At 50.2% G+C, this 13,095-nt stretch overlaps 1 protein-coding gene across 3 annotated transcripts in view; it reads right to left on the reverse strand.

Moving 5' to 3' along the window:
* Positions 1 to 12,578, reverse strand: part of CYTH3 (cytohesin 3) — a 90,351-nt gene extending 77,773 nt beyond the window's left edge. Inside the window, exons 1-2 of one of the 3 annotated variants that reach the window (XM_045075123.1) lie at positions 12,287 to 12,492; positions 12,172 to 12,247 (exon numbers count right to left, since the gene is read on the reverse strand). In XM_045075123.1, coding sequence (XP_044931058.1) covers positions 12,172 to 12,214 — 43 coding nt within the window. In that variant the 5' untranslated portion in view covers positions 12,215 to 12,247; positions 12,287 to 12,492. Of the gene's footprint in view, positions 1 to 12,171 lie in introns of all 3 variants that reach the window. The other 2 variants (XM_045075125.1, XM_045075124.1) reach the window with 2 other exon arrangements.
* Positions 12,579 to 13,095: the final 517 nt, after the last annotated feature.

A 13,095-nucleotide genomic window follows, 5' to 3' on the forward strand; every position in this document is an offset into this window, starting at 1 on the left:
CGCCGGGCCTGCCTCCGCGACAGCCAGGGTCTGGCGAGATGCCTGCGTTCCCTACAGAACGCCACTCGACCACGTAAACAAGAAGGGCATTTATCGTCCCGCGTGACAGGAAGTGTGGACACAGCGAGGCTCCGGGTGGGTGACATTCAGCAACTCAACCATGTCCTGGGGGATCCAGCTGGTTGTCCCTGCGGGTCCGGACGGCTATGAGGGACGTCCCGAATGGAAGTAAGCCGGCCGCCCGAGCAGGCCAACCAAGTCCATCCAAAGACAGGGGACTCGTTCTTATTTTTCTAAGAACCAAGAAACCTTCCCAAGAAGATACCCCTGCGAACAGCCCTTCACAGCTCCTTGGCCCGACTCGGGTGATGCTCCCCTCTCCAATCAATCCCTGATAAAGGAAAAGGGATTTCCTTCCCTGGTTTATACCTTTTAAGATTCCTTTTCTAGTGGTGATAAGATCTACTCCCTTCCCTAGGAGTAGATGGCTGAACAAATCAGGGTCCTTTACAAGAAAGAAAACGAGAATGGATCTGAGGAAGGGGACCAGCAGTGCCCCAGGGCCAAGTACGCCCCTGCCCACCAACACCAGCTGAACAGCAACGGGCAACAGAGAAATGAGCCCCCTGATTGTTCCTTCCCCTGCTCCTCAAAAATATCTAGATCCTATTCTATGGTTTAAAATCAAGGGCTGTTACTTAAAAGTTACATTTTATAAAAAGGAAAGAAACACTTATTAATTTTTTTTAAATCTATCAACCACCCTAACACTTAAATCAATTATAAAAATAGCTAAATAGTTACTGTTTTAATGAACCCTCCTATTATCAAATTGCGGTTTCAAGGAACCTCGAGAATGTAAAATAATAAATGCAACCCAGATGTTCACTGAAAAATGAAAACAAGATTGTTTTTACTTCATAGCAACCAGTAGGTCAACCCATTTCCTCCTTCAGAGAATTCTCAGAGGACCACAAACTCCACTCGAAGACCATGTGTTTCATATGTATCTGTCCACAGAAAAAGGAAACTCTGCTGTCCAAAATAAACGGAGAATATTATATGTTCCCATGAAAGTGAATTAGAAAACTGCAGTAAGGCTGGGTTTACATGCTGCCAAACATCTGGATGAAAACTGAAAAAAAAATCACTAATTACCTAGATATTGGGAAATGCTTCTCAATCATCATCCAAACGGTCCAATTTTATAGCCAATTGCTCCTTTTATATATTAATTACAGAAATAAGTTTTTCAAAAAGGAGAGTACAGTGATTAAAAATAACCCTGTTGAGAGTTTGAGACGCAACTGATTTTCTACTATTTGAAGGGTGCTCCTGCTGACTTAGTGAAAACTAAGTCAGTTCAAAGAGTAAATTTGCTCTGTGAAAGCAAATTACCAAATCTTCTTCGACAACTAAACTGACTTAGGTGAGTCTAATATTTACTTAATAGTCTATTTATCCATAAATAAATGCTTGCAGAATTGTCTCCAGCCACATTATAGAACCCTGCAAAATCTGGTGTCTGATCTATCATGTCAATGGGGGAGCTGACTACAAGACGTTGGTAAGTTCGATTAACTTCAAAAGTAAGGATGGGGACCCATGTACCTTCTACTCTCATTTAAATGATTTACTCTTCTCTCACAGCTCCAAAAGCGATTCTATTTTAAGCTGCTTTTTGGCTACTTTGGCAAAACCGATCTTTCCACGTGACACGTTTCAATGGTCCCACCTCACCGCAAACTGATACACCTGCTTCCTAGAGGATCTATCTGCCAGTCACTTTGTAAACCTAATCAGCCTCTCCCAATGTTGTTCACTCTAAGAGCATGACCGTGCCAACAGCATCGTTGTGCTAACTCACCTGGTACGAATTACTTTTGGACCTCTATCAAAATGATCTACTGAGGAAACATTTCAAGGCAAACATACAAGACTTTGCCTCTCGGAGTCCCACCCCTGTGGCCTTCCTGCCATTCTCATCGTGGAGGCAAACGTTCACTTGCAGGCGTGGGCCAAGCTCTTCCTAAAGCAAGCAAACATCTTTCCAGGTTCCTCCTCAGCCTGCTCCCTATCTTTCCCCTGATCCAGAAGAGCCTTCTCTAGCCTCGTGTCAGCACACCTCTCTGGAGAAGCCAGGATGGCTGACCACCCTCCCTTCTGAAAACACAGCTCCTCCCTTAACTTCTGCACCAACCACAACCTCCGAGGGGCCCCAGACATCACTGACTACCCTTTCCGGGTCTCCTTTACTGGGCTGTCCCTAGCCCTGGGGCTTTCCCCTTTCTCTGGACTCTCTCCCCTAACTGATCTCATTCACCCAGTCCCATGAACTTCCCAGTGCTCATCTCCTACCCAGTTAGGCCTTCTAAGCCGCCGAATCCCACAGCCGCCTGCCTTCCTACCATCCCCACCCGGATGTCTCACAAACCAGTCCAAAGTTAAATACCAAAACTGAACTCCTTAGACACTGCTTCCAGGAAAAGCTGACTAGTTTGTGACAGACTAACCCATCTGCCAAGAACAATGACAAGAGCTGAATAAATTACAAGAAACAACTGTGAGAAGGTATTGGGGAGCTACCAATGCAGGCCAGACTTGGGAGGCTGGGATCCCAGACGCAAGTGCAGAGAGGTGAGCCCACAAGCGAAGCCACTTTTCTCCTCGAGACATTTGCCAATTCACTGCAGAGGCCGAGAGGCCAAAAAGTGAAGCAGACACAAGTGGTGTTGAATCCGAGTAGGCTGGCAGAGCCTCCAGCAGTCTTCAGGGACTGGGGGAAGCTTGTGGGCTACCAGATAGAAGGAGCCTAGCAGACACGCCAGGCTTTCAGCTGGGACCCCCATAGAGCTACCCCAGGAGGGGTCAGACCAAAAGCAGACGGCTGCTCACAACTCTGAAGCGGGGTCTCCCCCAGCTTTGCTGCCTGCCATAAGCCTCCCCTGGGGAGAATCGCCCGAACCTCAACTTATCTCTACAACTTTCCATACTCATTGTCTACAGGCTAATTAACAGGTCCATCCAGAGTCAAGAACCCATGACTGAAAACCAAGGGTAGGACAGATGGCAGAATCCACTCACAAGCTATCCGAATATCGACATGATCAGACATGGACTTTAGAACAACCATGATTAATACAACATGGAAATTAGTTTACAAGATGAAAATGAAAAGTTTCATCAGAAAGTTGGAATCTAAAAAAAATCAAAGCTGCAGGCGGCAGTAACTGAAATTCAGAACTCAGAACGTGGGTCTCATCGCAGGCGAGAGACCAAGAAAGGAGGAGTTGGCTGCAACACGGGTCGGAAGGAAATATTCAGAGGGAAGCGTGGACAGATAACGAGGAGGGAGAATGCAGGGAAGAGTCTGAGAGACACACAGGACACGATGACAAGGTGGAGTCCCAGAAGGACAGCCAGGGAGGGCAGCCAAAGGAGCCGATCAAGAGATAATGAGTGACAATTCTCCAAACCCAATGTAAGATTAAGTCTTGCTGCAGCACCGCCAAAAAGGCAGAACCACCGCCACCAATCCAGAAAACCACATGTGGACACACCACAGGAACAGCTGAAAATGAAAGGCAAATATAAGAATCTTAAAAGCAGCCAAAAGTGGGGAACGTGGGGGAGGCAACATCACCTTCAAAGCAGAAGACAAACAGCAGACTTCTCAACGGAATAATGGAAGCCAGAGGCAATGAAACGACAATGAAATGACTCAATAACCTACAACTGTAGACCTGGTGAAACTATCCTTCAAAAGTGACAGCAAAATAATGACATTTTTGACCAAAAAAAAAAAAAAAAAAAATCCTCCAAATGGCTTTCTGCCAGCCCCACCTCCCCAGACCTCCCCAGACTTCCCGTTCTCAGGCAGCTGCACCAGCATCAGTGCCTTGTCACCCTAGCCAAACCTGGAAGTCCTCTCTGATCCCCGCACTTCCTGCACCTCCATCTGACTCTCCAGAATACACTTCATCACCGGCGAGGCAATGCGTCGTCTCTTACTCAGGAGACAGGCCAACGTTTGGGAGTCTGCTGACCGCCCAGAGATGAGGAGCACGTCCCCAGTGAGAAAGCCACCTGGCAGCAGGTAAGGAAACCGAAAGCCTGCCCACACCCGCACGTGCAATTCCAAGGTTACCCTCCAGAAACACTCCCCCACGTCTGCAAAAGCTGACAAGCCCAGGGAGTCACCTGGGTATGGAACAACAGGAAGTCCACTTCGAAGTCCAACCCAGGACAAGAGAAATCATAAAATGTGACCGTTCTGTGAAATAAATAGGGTCTACAGGGTAACACAAATAATCTCCCGGCAGCTTGCAGAACATGCCGGACAGTGTGGCGCCATTTTTGTAATTTTAAACAGACCAAGAAGAGATCTCCACCCTGTCTATAGGTGCACACATCAATATTGAAGTATAGAAACCATACAACGGACCCAAACAAATTCATGTGTGCCCTTAGGAAATACACAAGGGAGAGGGAGGAGGACCAGGAATCACTCAACAAGTCACCTCAACTTTGACGTCTGTTCACAAATATTCCCTGGAGGCCCGCCAGGAGCCGTGTTCCAGGTCTTGGAGCATGGTCATGGGTAAAGGCAGACAACATTCCTGCTTTCATGGAACCTACCGCCTCAGAGAGAAGAGACAATGTACAGATACGCAACACGTACGGGGCGGTGTTAGGAAGCAGGAACAGGGGGACACTGGGGAGCCGTTTAGCTGGGCTGGTGAAGGAAGCAGATACATGACAGAAAGCTAGATGAAGCCAGCAAGTGCACAGCAAATACTCAGGGGACGCTGGGAAACAGCGCCCCAAAGGCACCAAGGCTGCTGGGGTGGGGGGGAGCCGGGCACATTCACGGAAGAGCAAGGAGACCAGCGTGGCAGCGGAGGTGGAAGAAACGTCACAGCAGGGGATGAGAACAGGGGCCAAGGGCAGTCCCAAGGGGAGAATGATTTTTATGTTTTTTAAAGGGTTAGTAAAAAAAAAAAATTGTAATGGGATGTGGCATACTAAACCGAAACTACTTCCTACCCTGCCCTCTTACGGAGAAAGCTCGCAGCCCCCAGCCTAGAGCGCACGGAACCTGCGCTGACGGCTCCTGGGGCCACGGTACAGTCTGCAGAGAGGGTTCCAGGCGGAGAACAGGGCAGACTCAGACAGGCGGAGACAATGATCTGGTCTAAAGGGATCACTCTGGCTGCTCTGCAGACAAGGATGACAGCGGGGAAAACACCAGAAGGCTAAGGCAAAGGAAGCGAAAGAAGGCACCAAAATTTTCTCCAGAGCAGCAACACTGCCGTACGCAGAGACGGAGATCCACCTGTAATGCTTGAATGGTTTGTTGTTGTTTTTTTTTAAGAAAGACCTAAAACAATGTCACAAAACATGAGCAGCTATTCTATTAAATCTGAGTAATGGGAAAATGAGTGTTTTCTGTACTTTTCTGTGCGCTGATACAGATCTGTCATCTATGTCTCTTTGCCCAATCCCCCATGCCCATGTACTCTCACCTGAAACCTGCCGTGTCCCCCAGGTCCACCCTCCCCTCCCGTGGTCCACCCTCCCCTCAGTGGCCAGGGACACTCTTCTTAGAAGAGCAGAGGGGCAATGCTGGAGAAGGTGGCCCCTGGAGCCAGAACACCGGGACTAGATCCCTGCCCCGCCACTCACCAGCTGTGACATGTGGCACAAGTCACTTAGCTTCCCTGTGCCTCCGATTTCCAGGTTCATCTGCAAATGGTGACAACATTACACGTCTGACCAGATAACTGCCAACAGTAAGACACATAAAGTACACAGGCCAGGACCCCAAGCACAGACAGCACTATGTAACGACCTAAAATTATTGAAACAGAAGTCAAATGTCATAGCCCTGTTTAAAATCCTTCAGTGGGGCACCTGGGTGGCTCAGATGGGTAAGTGTCTGCCTTCAGCTCAGGTCGTGATCCCAGAGCCCTGGGATCCAGCCCTGCCCTGGGCTCCCTGCTCTGCAGGAGGCCTGCTTCTCTGGCTCCCACTCCCCTGCCCGTGTATCCTCTCTCGCTATGTCTCTTTCAAATAAATAAAATCTTTAAAAAATAAACAAATCAAATCAAATCCTTCACTGGCTGCTCGTGCTTGGAACAAAATGTGAACTCCCTACCTACTGAAGCGGCTCCTTCCCGGCCGCTGCCTGTCCCGCTCTCCCTCTAGGCTGCACCTGACAGAGAACTTCCTCCCCAAAGGCTTCCACGGGCTGAAGGCCTTCCCTGCCTCTCTCCCACTCCCCCTCAACCCCTGATGATTTCCTTTAACACAGCATAATCTGCAATTATGTTATGTGTCTGTTTACCTTTCCTGTCTGTCTTGCATTTAAACAAAAGTTCTGGGAATTCAGGCAATTCACCGGCTTTACTCACTACTACTCATCCTTGCACTAAGCACAGGACCTGGCATGGGTTGGGGTGTTATCGATACCTGCTGCATCAATGTTCCAGAAGAGAATGCTCTACGCATCCTCTGAAAACACCTATCGTGTCACTTTTTTAAAAATATTTATTTATTTATGAGAATGGGGCTGGAGGGGGAGGCAGAGGGAAAGAGAATCCTGAAGCAGACTCCCTCCAGAGCCCCAGGCAGGGCTGGATCCCAGGACCCTAAGATCATGACCACAGCAGAAATCCAGAGTCGGCCAACCAAGTGACCAAGACACGCAGATACCCCTAAACAGTCAAAGGAACAGTAATTTCCTGTACGTGGACTGAAAATATAGGTAACCTATTTTACAGGTGTCTACACTGAAAATGTTATTTTTTAATATTTAAAAACATTCTCAGGACACCTGGGTGGCTCAGCTGGTTAAGCATCTGACTCTTGGGGCGTCTGGGTGGCTCAGTGGGTTAAGCCTCTGTCTTTGGCTCAGGTCATGATCTCAGGGTCCTGGGATCAAGCCCCACATCGGGCTCTCTGCTCAGCAAGGAGCCTGCTTCCTCTCTCTCTCTGCCTGCCTCTCTGCCTACTTGTGTGCGTGCTCTCTCTCTCTCTCTCTCTCTCTCTGTGTCAAATAAATAAATAAAATCTTTAAAAAAAAAAAAAAGCATCTGATTCTTGATTTCGGCTCAAGTCATTATCTCAGGTTTGTGATATCAACCCCCAGTCTGGCTCTGTGCTAGGCATGGAGCTTGCTTAAGATTCTTCCCCCAACCCTCCCCCCCCCAAAAAACCACCACCAACAACAACAAAAGCAACTCTCAAAAAAGGTGTTTTCTTACCAGCATACTATTCTCCTGTCAAACTATCAAACTATTTTCCAGTTTGGGAAGAAGTGGAAATAAACCTTTTAGAAATGCAAAAATAAAAAGGTACAGAGCCACAGCTCCTTTGCACTTATATCCCCCACCTGCTCAGCTCCCACTGCCCTCTGCAAAAGGGCGAACATAATTCTTGGTTCCTTATTTAGCCTTCCCGAGAACTTTCACACATAGAGCACTTGAAAGAAAGAAAAGAAAAGGAGAGAAAAGAGAAGAAAAATGGTAGCACACAATGCACATTTTCCTACGCTTTGCCTCTGTAACTTAGTAAGATATTTTGGAGCTCTTTCCACATCAATTCATAAAGTGCAGGGGTGTCTCGGTGGCTCAGTCAGGTAAGCGCCTGACTCTTGAGGGCCCTGAGATCAAGCTCTGCGCTGGGCATGGAGCCTGCTGAAGATTCTCTCACTCCCTCTGCCGCCCCACCCACCCCCCCGCACACTCTCTCTAGTGCCCATGTGCAGGCACACGCACATGCGCGTGCACACACACACACGCATACGCATACACACACACACACACACTCTCCCCATCCCCAGCTCTCTCATTTTTTTTTTTTTTTAAATCATAAAGTGCAGGGCGCCTGGGTGGCTCAGTGGGTTAAGCCTCTGCCTTCGGCTCAGGTCATGATCCCAGGGTCCTGGAATCGAGCCCCACATCGGGCTCTCTGCTCAGCGGGGGAGCCTGCTTCCCCTCCCCACCCCCTGCCTCTCTGCCTACTTGTGATCTCTGTCAAATAAATAAATAAAATCTTTTTTAAAAAATCAAAGTGTTTGCTCCTTCCTTTCTACAAGTTCCTTCACCATCTGGGTCTAAAATTCATCTGATGAGGCTCCTGCGGGTGGACATCTGGGTTATTTCTCATTCTTTACTGTCACAAGCAATGCAGTGAATGATCGCGGACCTATAGTACCTCCGACACACACAAGTACACCTGCAGATCAGGCCCCTAGAGCTGCGATCGCTCAAACCACTTACACGCTCCCAACTGTTTACAAAGCACCGGCTGCCCAGCACCGCTGTATCTGTCGGGACCCACCCAGAGAAACGGAAAGCCCCCTAAGAAGCTGAAAGGGAGAAAATTTCATACAAGGAGTTGGTTGCACGCCTGATGGAAAAGCTGAGAAGTCACCCAGGAAATGGTAAGACAACCCGGAGCCCTGCAAGAGCAAGACGCTGCTACCAAGCTGGAGGCCCAAACGGAGGCCGTATTCCCAAGGCCCCGGGGGCTCAGTCAGGGGGGCAGGAGCTGGGGCTGCAAGGAGACAGGGCGGTTGTGGCCCGAGATGGTCTGAGGCAGAACAAGAGGAGAGAGAACCCCACTGCCCGCTTCCTGTAGTCACCAATCTCAGACCCCACCCCCACCAGTGGCTGCCATCGGTCAAACCTAGCTCCAGGCCAGCTGACCCAAAAGTCTGGAAAATGTTGCCTGCAGGGGTGAGTCCCTTGGCCAGCAGGCCAGGGAAGGGCAAGCCATGGCGCTGAGCCAACAGGATACAGGCTGGCGCTGTAAGTAATGTACCCTCCTACTGCCAACAGATGGTTTCCAACGGGGGAGGGGGTGGTCCCTGCTTGCCTGGCAGGTGAGAGGTGGGCTCTCATTTGTATCATTTCATTCGGAGCGAAGCGGAGCACCTTTTCCCATGAAGCACACGCTTGATCCTCGTCTACACTGATTGGGGAGGGGGAAACCAGTAAAGTTATTCACTTCATCGGCCACAGATGGTCCATTCGGGAACATCGGGCAGATTCCCAAACTGAGCATTAAGATGGTGGCAATGAGCCAAACTAGCCAGTCACCTGCCAAGTAGAGACAAATCTCAAGAACTGTTCTAGAAAAACGGAGCGGCAACAAAGCCCTGAAGGAATTAAAAATACCTTAACTACACTCTGCACACATTATAAGTAACAATGTGTTCTTGTAATCTTGTACCCCCCCCAACCTTGTTCCTCCTTAGAACTGCCTTCCTACCATTCACACCACCATCCTATCCCCTTATCTGGCATTGAAACAACAAATAATACCCTGGACAAAAATTCAAATTATAAAAATAGCAAGTCAGAATCATTTTTGAAGTCTTTTAACCCCACTCACACATTAGCAAAATAGAGCTCTTAAGCTAAGCGATCTCCCGTGCTGTCTCCCCTCTGACTTGATTATTTACCCTATCTTGTAAACAAGCTGTGGCTGACTTCCCAATGTATAGTTCAAAGTTCTATCCTATACTCTAAAAATCTACACAAAGAAGTTTTTTACTGTTGGCCGACAAATAACTGGCAACTGAAATTATTCTGTTTCAAAGGACTGAACTTTTTTAAAGTTTGAACTTTAAAGCAAAGTTTTTTTTTTTTTTAAAGATTTTATTTATTTATTTGACAGACAGAGATCACAAGTAGGCAGAGACGCAGGCAGAGAGAGAGAGAGGAGGAAGCAGGCTCCCTGCTGAGCAGAGAGCCCGATGCGGGACTCGATCCCAGGACCCTGAGATCATGACCTGAGCCGAAGGCAGCGGCTTAACCCACTGAGCCACCCAGGCGCCCTAAAGCAAAGTTTTTAAAATCTAAATGGCAGTAATAACTATAAAGAACTTTAAAGGGGTATGTTAACTTCAAAACCTCCCCAAAACAGTTAACTATAAGCACATCAAATGTATACAATAAACACTATATAATGACTAATTCCAAAACTCTAAGGCTCTCACTTATCCAAAAATAAAACTTATTCTAAGATTGCCGAATTTATTTTGAAGTGTTCTTCTACAATACAAGGAAGATAATAAACCTTATCGATAGACGTTAAAAGTTGTTTTCCAGCACCTACCATGCTGCCGGGCATTTTAGTAGACAAATAACTGCTCATTGTTGATTGTTCTAGTCAGGGAGATTAAAAACAATCACACCCCTTTCCCAATGCAGGGTACCTTTTTTTATGTAAGTTTTTTTTTTTTTAATTCAAATTTGAAAGTAACACACACCATTCCAGAAACTTGGAAAATATACAAAGAAAACAAAATATCCATGATATCACCAGTTCTTACATTGTTTCGACCATGATATATAAAGCAACTGCTTGCTTTTAATGGTTGTAACTTTTTATCAATAAACTTCCCATTAGCTAGGTCACCTTTCTCCTATTAGGCATTGCTATTTCCAATTTTCTACTATTACAAAGAGTGTAATCGACATCTCTGGGCATGAGATTTTTTTTTTCCCCCTAAATATCTCTCATGGGAATACAATCTTGAAATTAAGAGCCCAAAGAACATTTGAAGACTTTTGATACCTTATAAACATCCTTTGTTACAGTACTCCAGATCTATAAACTGCTGGGCCACACTGACTTCCTTTTCTAATCTTTACATCTGCTTTTACCTTCACGCCCGCCACATTTCAGAGTTGGACACACCTTCCACACAAAATCACCAGCCCAAGCCATGTCAAATGTTTAAATATTATGGTTGTTTATTTTCTAAGAAGGAAAAACTGCTACGTGCTTGTTGTTACTGCAGTCGTGACAGGCAGGGAGCAGGGTATCTACGAAGAAACCACTGCTCAAGAATCTTCAGACAGCCAGCCTGGCTGTAGGAGGGCTTGCAACTGGGCTCCTTCTTTCCACAGCACTTTCTTTCATAAACAACACACCCACTCGGTGCCACAGTGCTACCCCTAGCTTTAACTGTGAGAACTGAATTTGCCAAATGCCACGGTGAGTGCCAACTTCCCACCATCGCAGCCGATGCATCGCTTCTTGGGGCACAAACATTTCCCCCTGGGCAGCACTTAACAGTCTAGATAGAAGGCACCTTGATTAACCACTTCAACCTGAAAGCACTGGATACTGCTGATTCTTACAGGCAGCTGCTCCAGCAGCCTGTAATTAAGTTTTTTTTTTTTCCCCAAAAACACTCCCTCATTATACCAGGGGTTCTGAAGATTCGGTCTGTCAGCATAAAGGAGATCCGCAGCAAAAGTAGAGAAAACCTCAACTTCGGGTGTCCTTGTAAGATACGGGTATTACCCCTCCGCTTGCTTTCCAAAGCCGCGACCCCCTGCATCCGCACGCGTCATGCTGCCACACGGACACAATTCGCAGCATGACACAACAGTAATTTGCATGCCACTAAGTAATCCACAATAAATGCAAATCTTCCTGCCAGGGGTAACTAAACGTCAGGCAGGCAGCCGGGTTTTCTGGTCTCACCTTCGTGCCGGCTGCCCCTCCCGACTCCGACCCTCGGCTGCTCTGACTTATTATTTTTTTTTTTGCTTACCCTGTAACGTTCCCTATTTCATAAAATGCGTGTTCTCTGGCTGCCCCCTCCGCGTTGAAGCCGCCCCACGGACTGACCACTTCTGACCTAAAGACCGAAACACTGGTACGGTTTTCCACCCTGTCGCCCCCACCGTCCCCTGTTGGACCCGGAGAATCCCCAATTGAAACTTTCCTCACCCCATTTCCCGGGAATACCCCCCTTCCAACCACCTAAGACGCCAAGGGGGTCAGCCTCCTGCGGTCGGGCTCCGGAGGGCGTGGACGCCCTTGGCGAGGAGACACGGGGAAGGTCGCCCCCAAGGTCCCCCGCCCCGCCAGGACGACCCCCGAGTCCTGCTCTGAGTCCCCAGGCCGCCCCGGCCGCAGGCGACCCCGGCCTCGCCCCCCGACCCCCGCTCCGGTTCGGCGGCAACCCCGTCGGCCCCCTCCCCCGGGCCCCGGACCGGCGCGCCGCCGGCCTCGGCGGCCAGCAGGCATCGGCGCCGCCCGGACCTCCGAGCCCGGGCCCCGGTCCCGCCGCCCCGCTCCAGTCCGGCGCGCCCGCGACCCCCGCCCCAGGCCGCCAGCCGGGCCGGCCACACCTCCGACACTCACCGCCGCCGCCCTCGCTGCCACCGCCACCGCCGTCCTCGTCCATGTTGAGGCCGCTCCCGCTGCCGGCGAGCCCGGGGCCGCGGGCGGTGGGCGCCGCGGGTGCGGAGCGCGCGGGCGGCCGGGCGGCTCCAGCAGCGCGCGCGCCGGGTCGCGGCCCGGGCCTCCTCCGGCCGGGCGGGGCACTCGCCGCTCGGCGCGCCGTCACGTCACGCACAGGCCCCGCCCCCGGGTGCGGTGGGCGGGGCCTGGGATCGCGCGGCCCCGCCCGCGGGAACGCGCCCGGCCCCGCCCGGACCGCGCTGCGCGGGCCCGGCGGGACTGAGATGCTACCCTTGGGGGCCAGCGGCGCGACGACCCCTGCTCGGCCCCCTGCCTTCGCGGGGCCTGGAGACGCTGGCGGGGTCCCGGGCGGCGGATGCCACTTCTACAGACCCCCGGTGCCGAGGGTCCTCCTCGCACGTGCTCAGGAGACGCCCGCCTTCAAAAGTCGGCCCGTCCCCCGTCGGCCCCAAGGCGTTTCCGAGCAATTCCAGCCTTTCAGCTTTCTGGTGGATAATGGAGGCGCTCCTTTGCTGGCGATGAGCGCACTTTACAATTAACAAAGTGACAGGCTGGACCCGAACCCCAAACCTGCACACCTGGGGCCCACCCTCAGCGGGCTCCGCAGGGGCTGGCTGGGCCGGCTGGCCTCAGATGCTCTCGCAGTGTCTCTCCAGCCTCCTTTGGAGAGCTGCCAGCTGCCCTGGATTTATGATGCAGAAGGAGCTCAAAATTCAATTTCCCGTGGGCACAGCCAGGGTCCTAAGCGCAGGCCTCGTGGGCACAAGGCCTCGGCTCGACCTGCCCCAGATCTCTGAATCTCCTTCCTCGCCGGGCGTCTTTGCTTCCAGTAACTCCCCCGAAGCCCTGAAATGCGGCTCCCCA

The sequence above is a fragment of the Mustela putorius genome, unplaced genomic scaffold, assembly GCF_011764305.1.
Source record: "Mustela putorius furo isolate JIRA1106 unplaced genomic scaffold, ASM1176430v1.1 tig00000139_pilon_pilon_pilon, whole genome shotgun sequence".
Taxonomy (NCBI): Eukaryota; Metazoa; Chordata; class Mammalia; order Carnivora; family Mustelidae; genus Mustela; species Mustela putorius.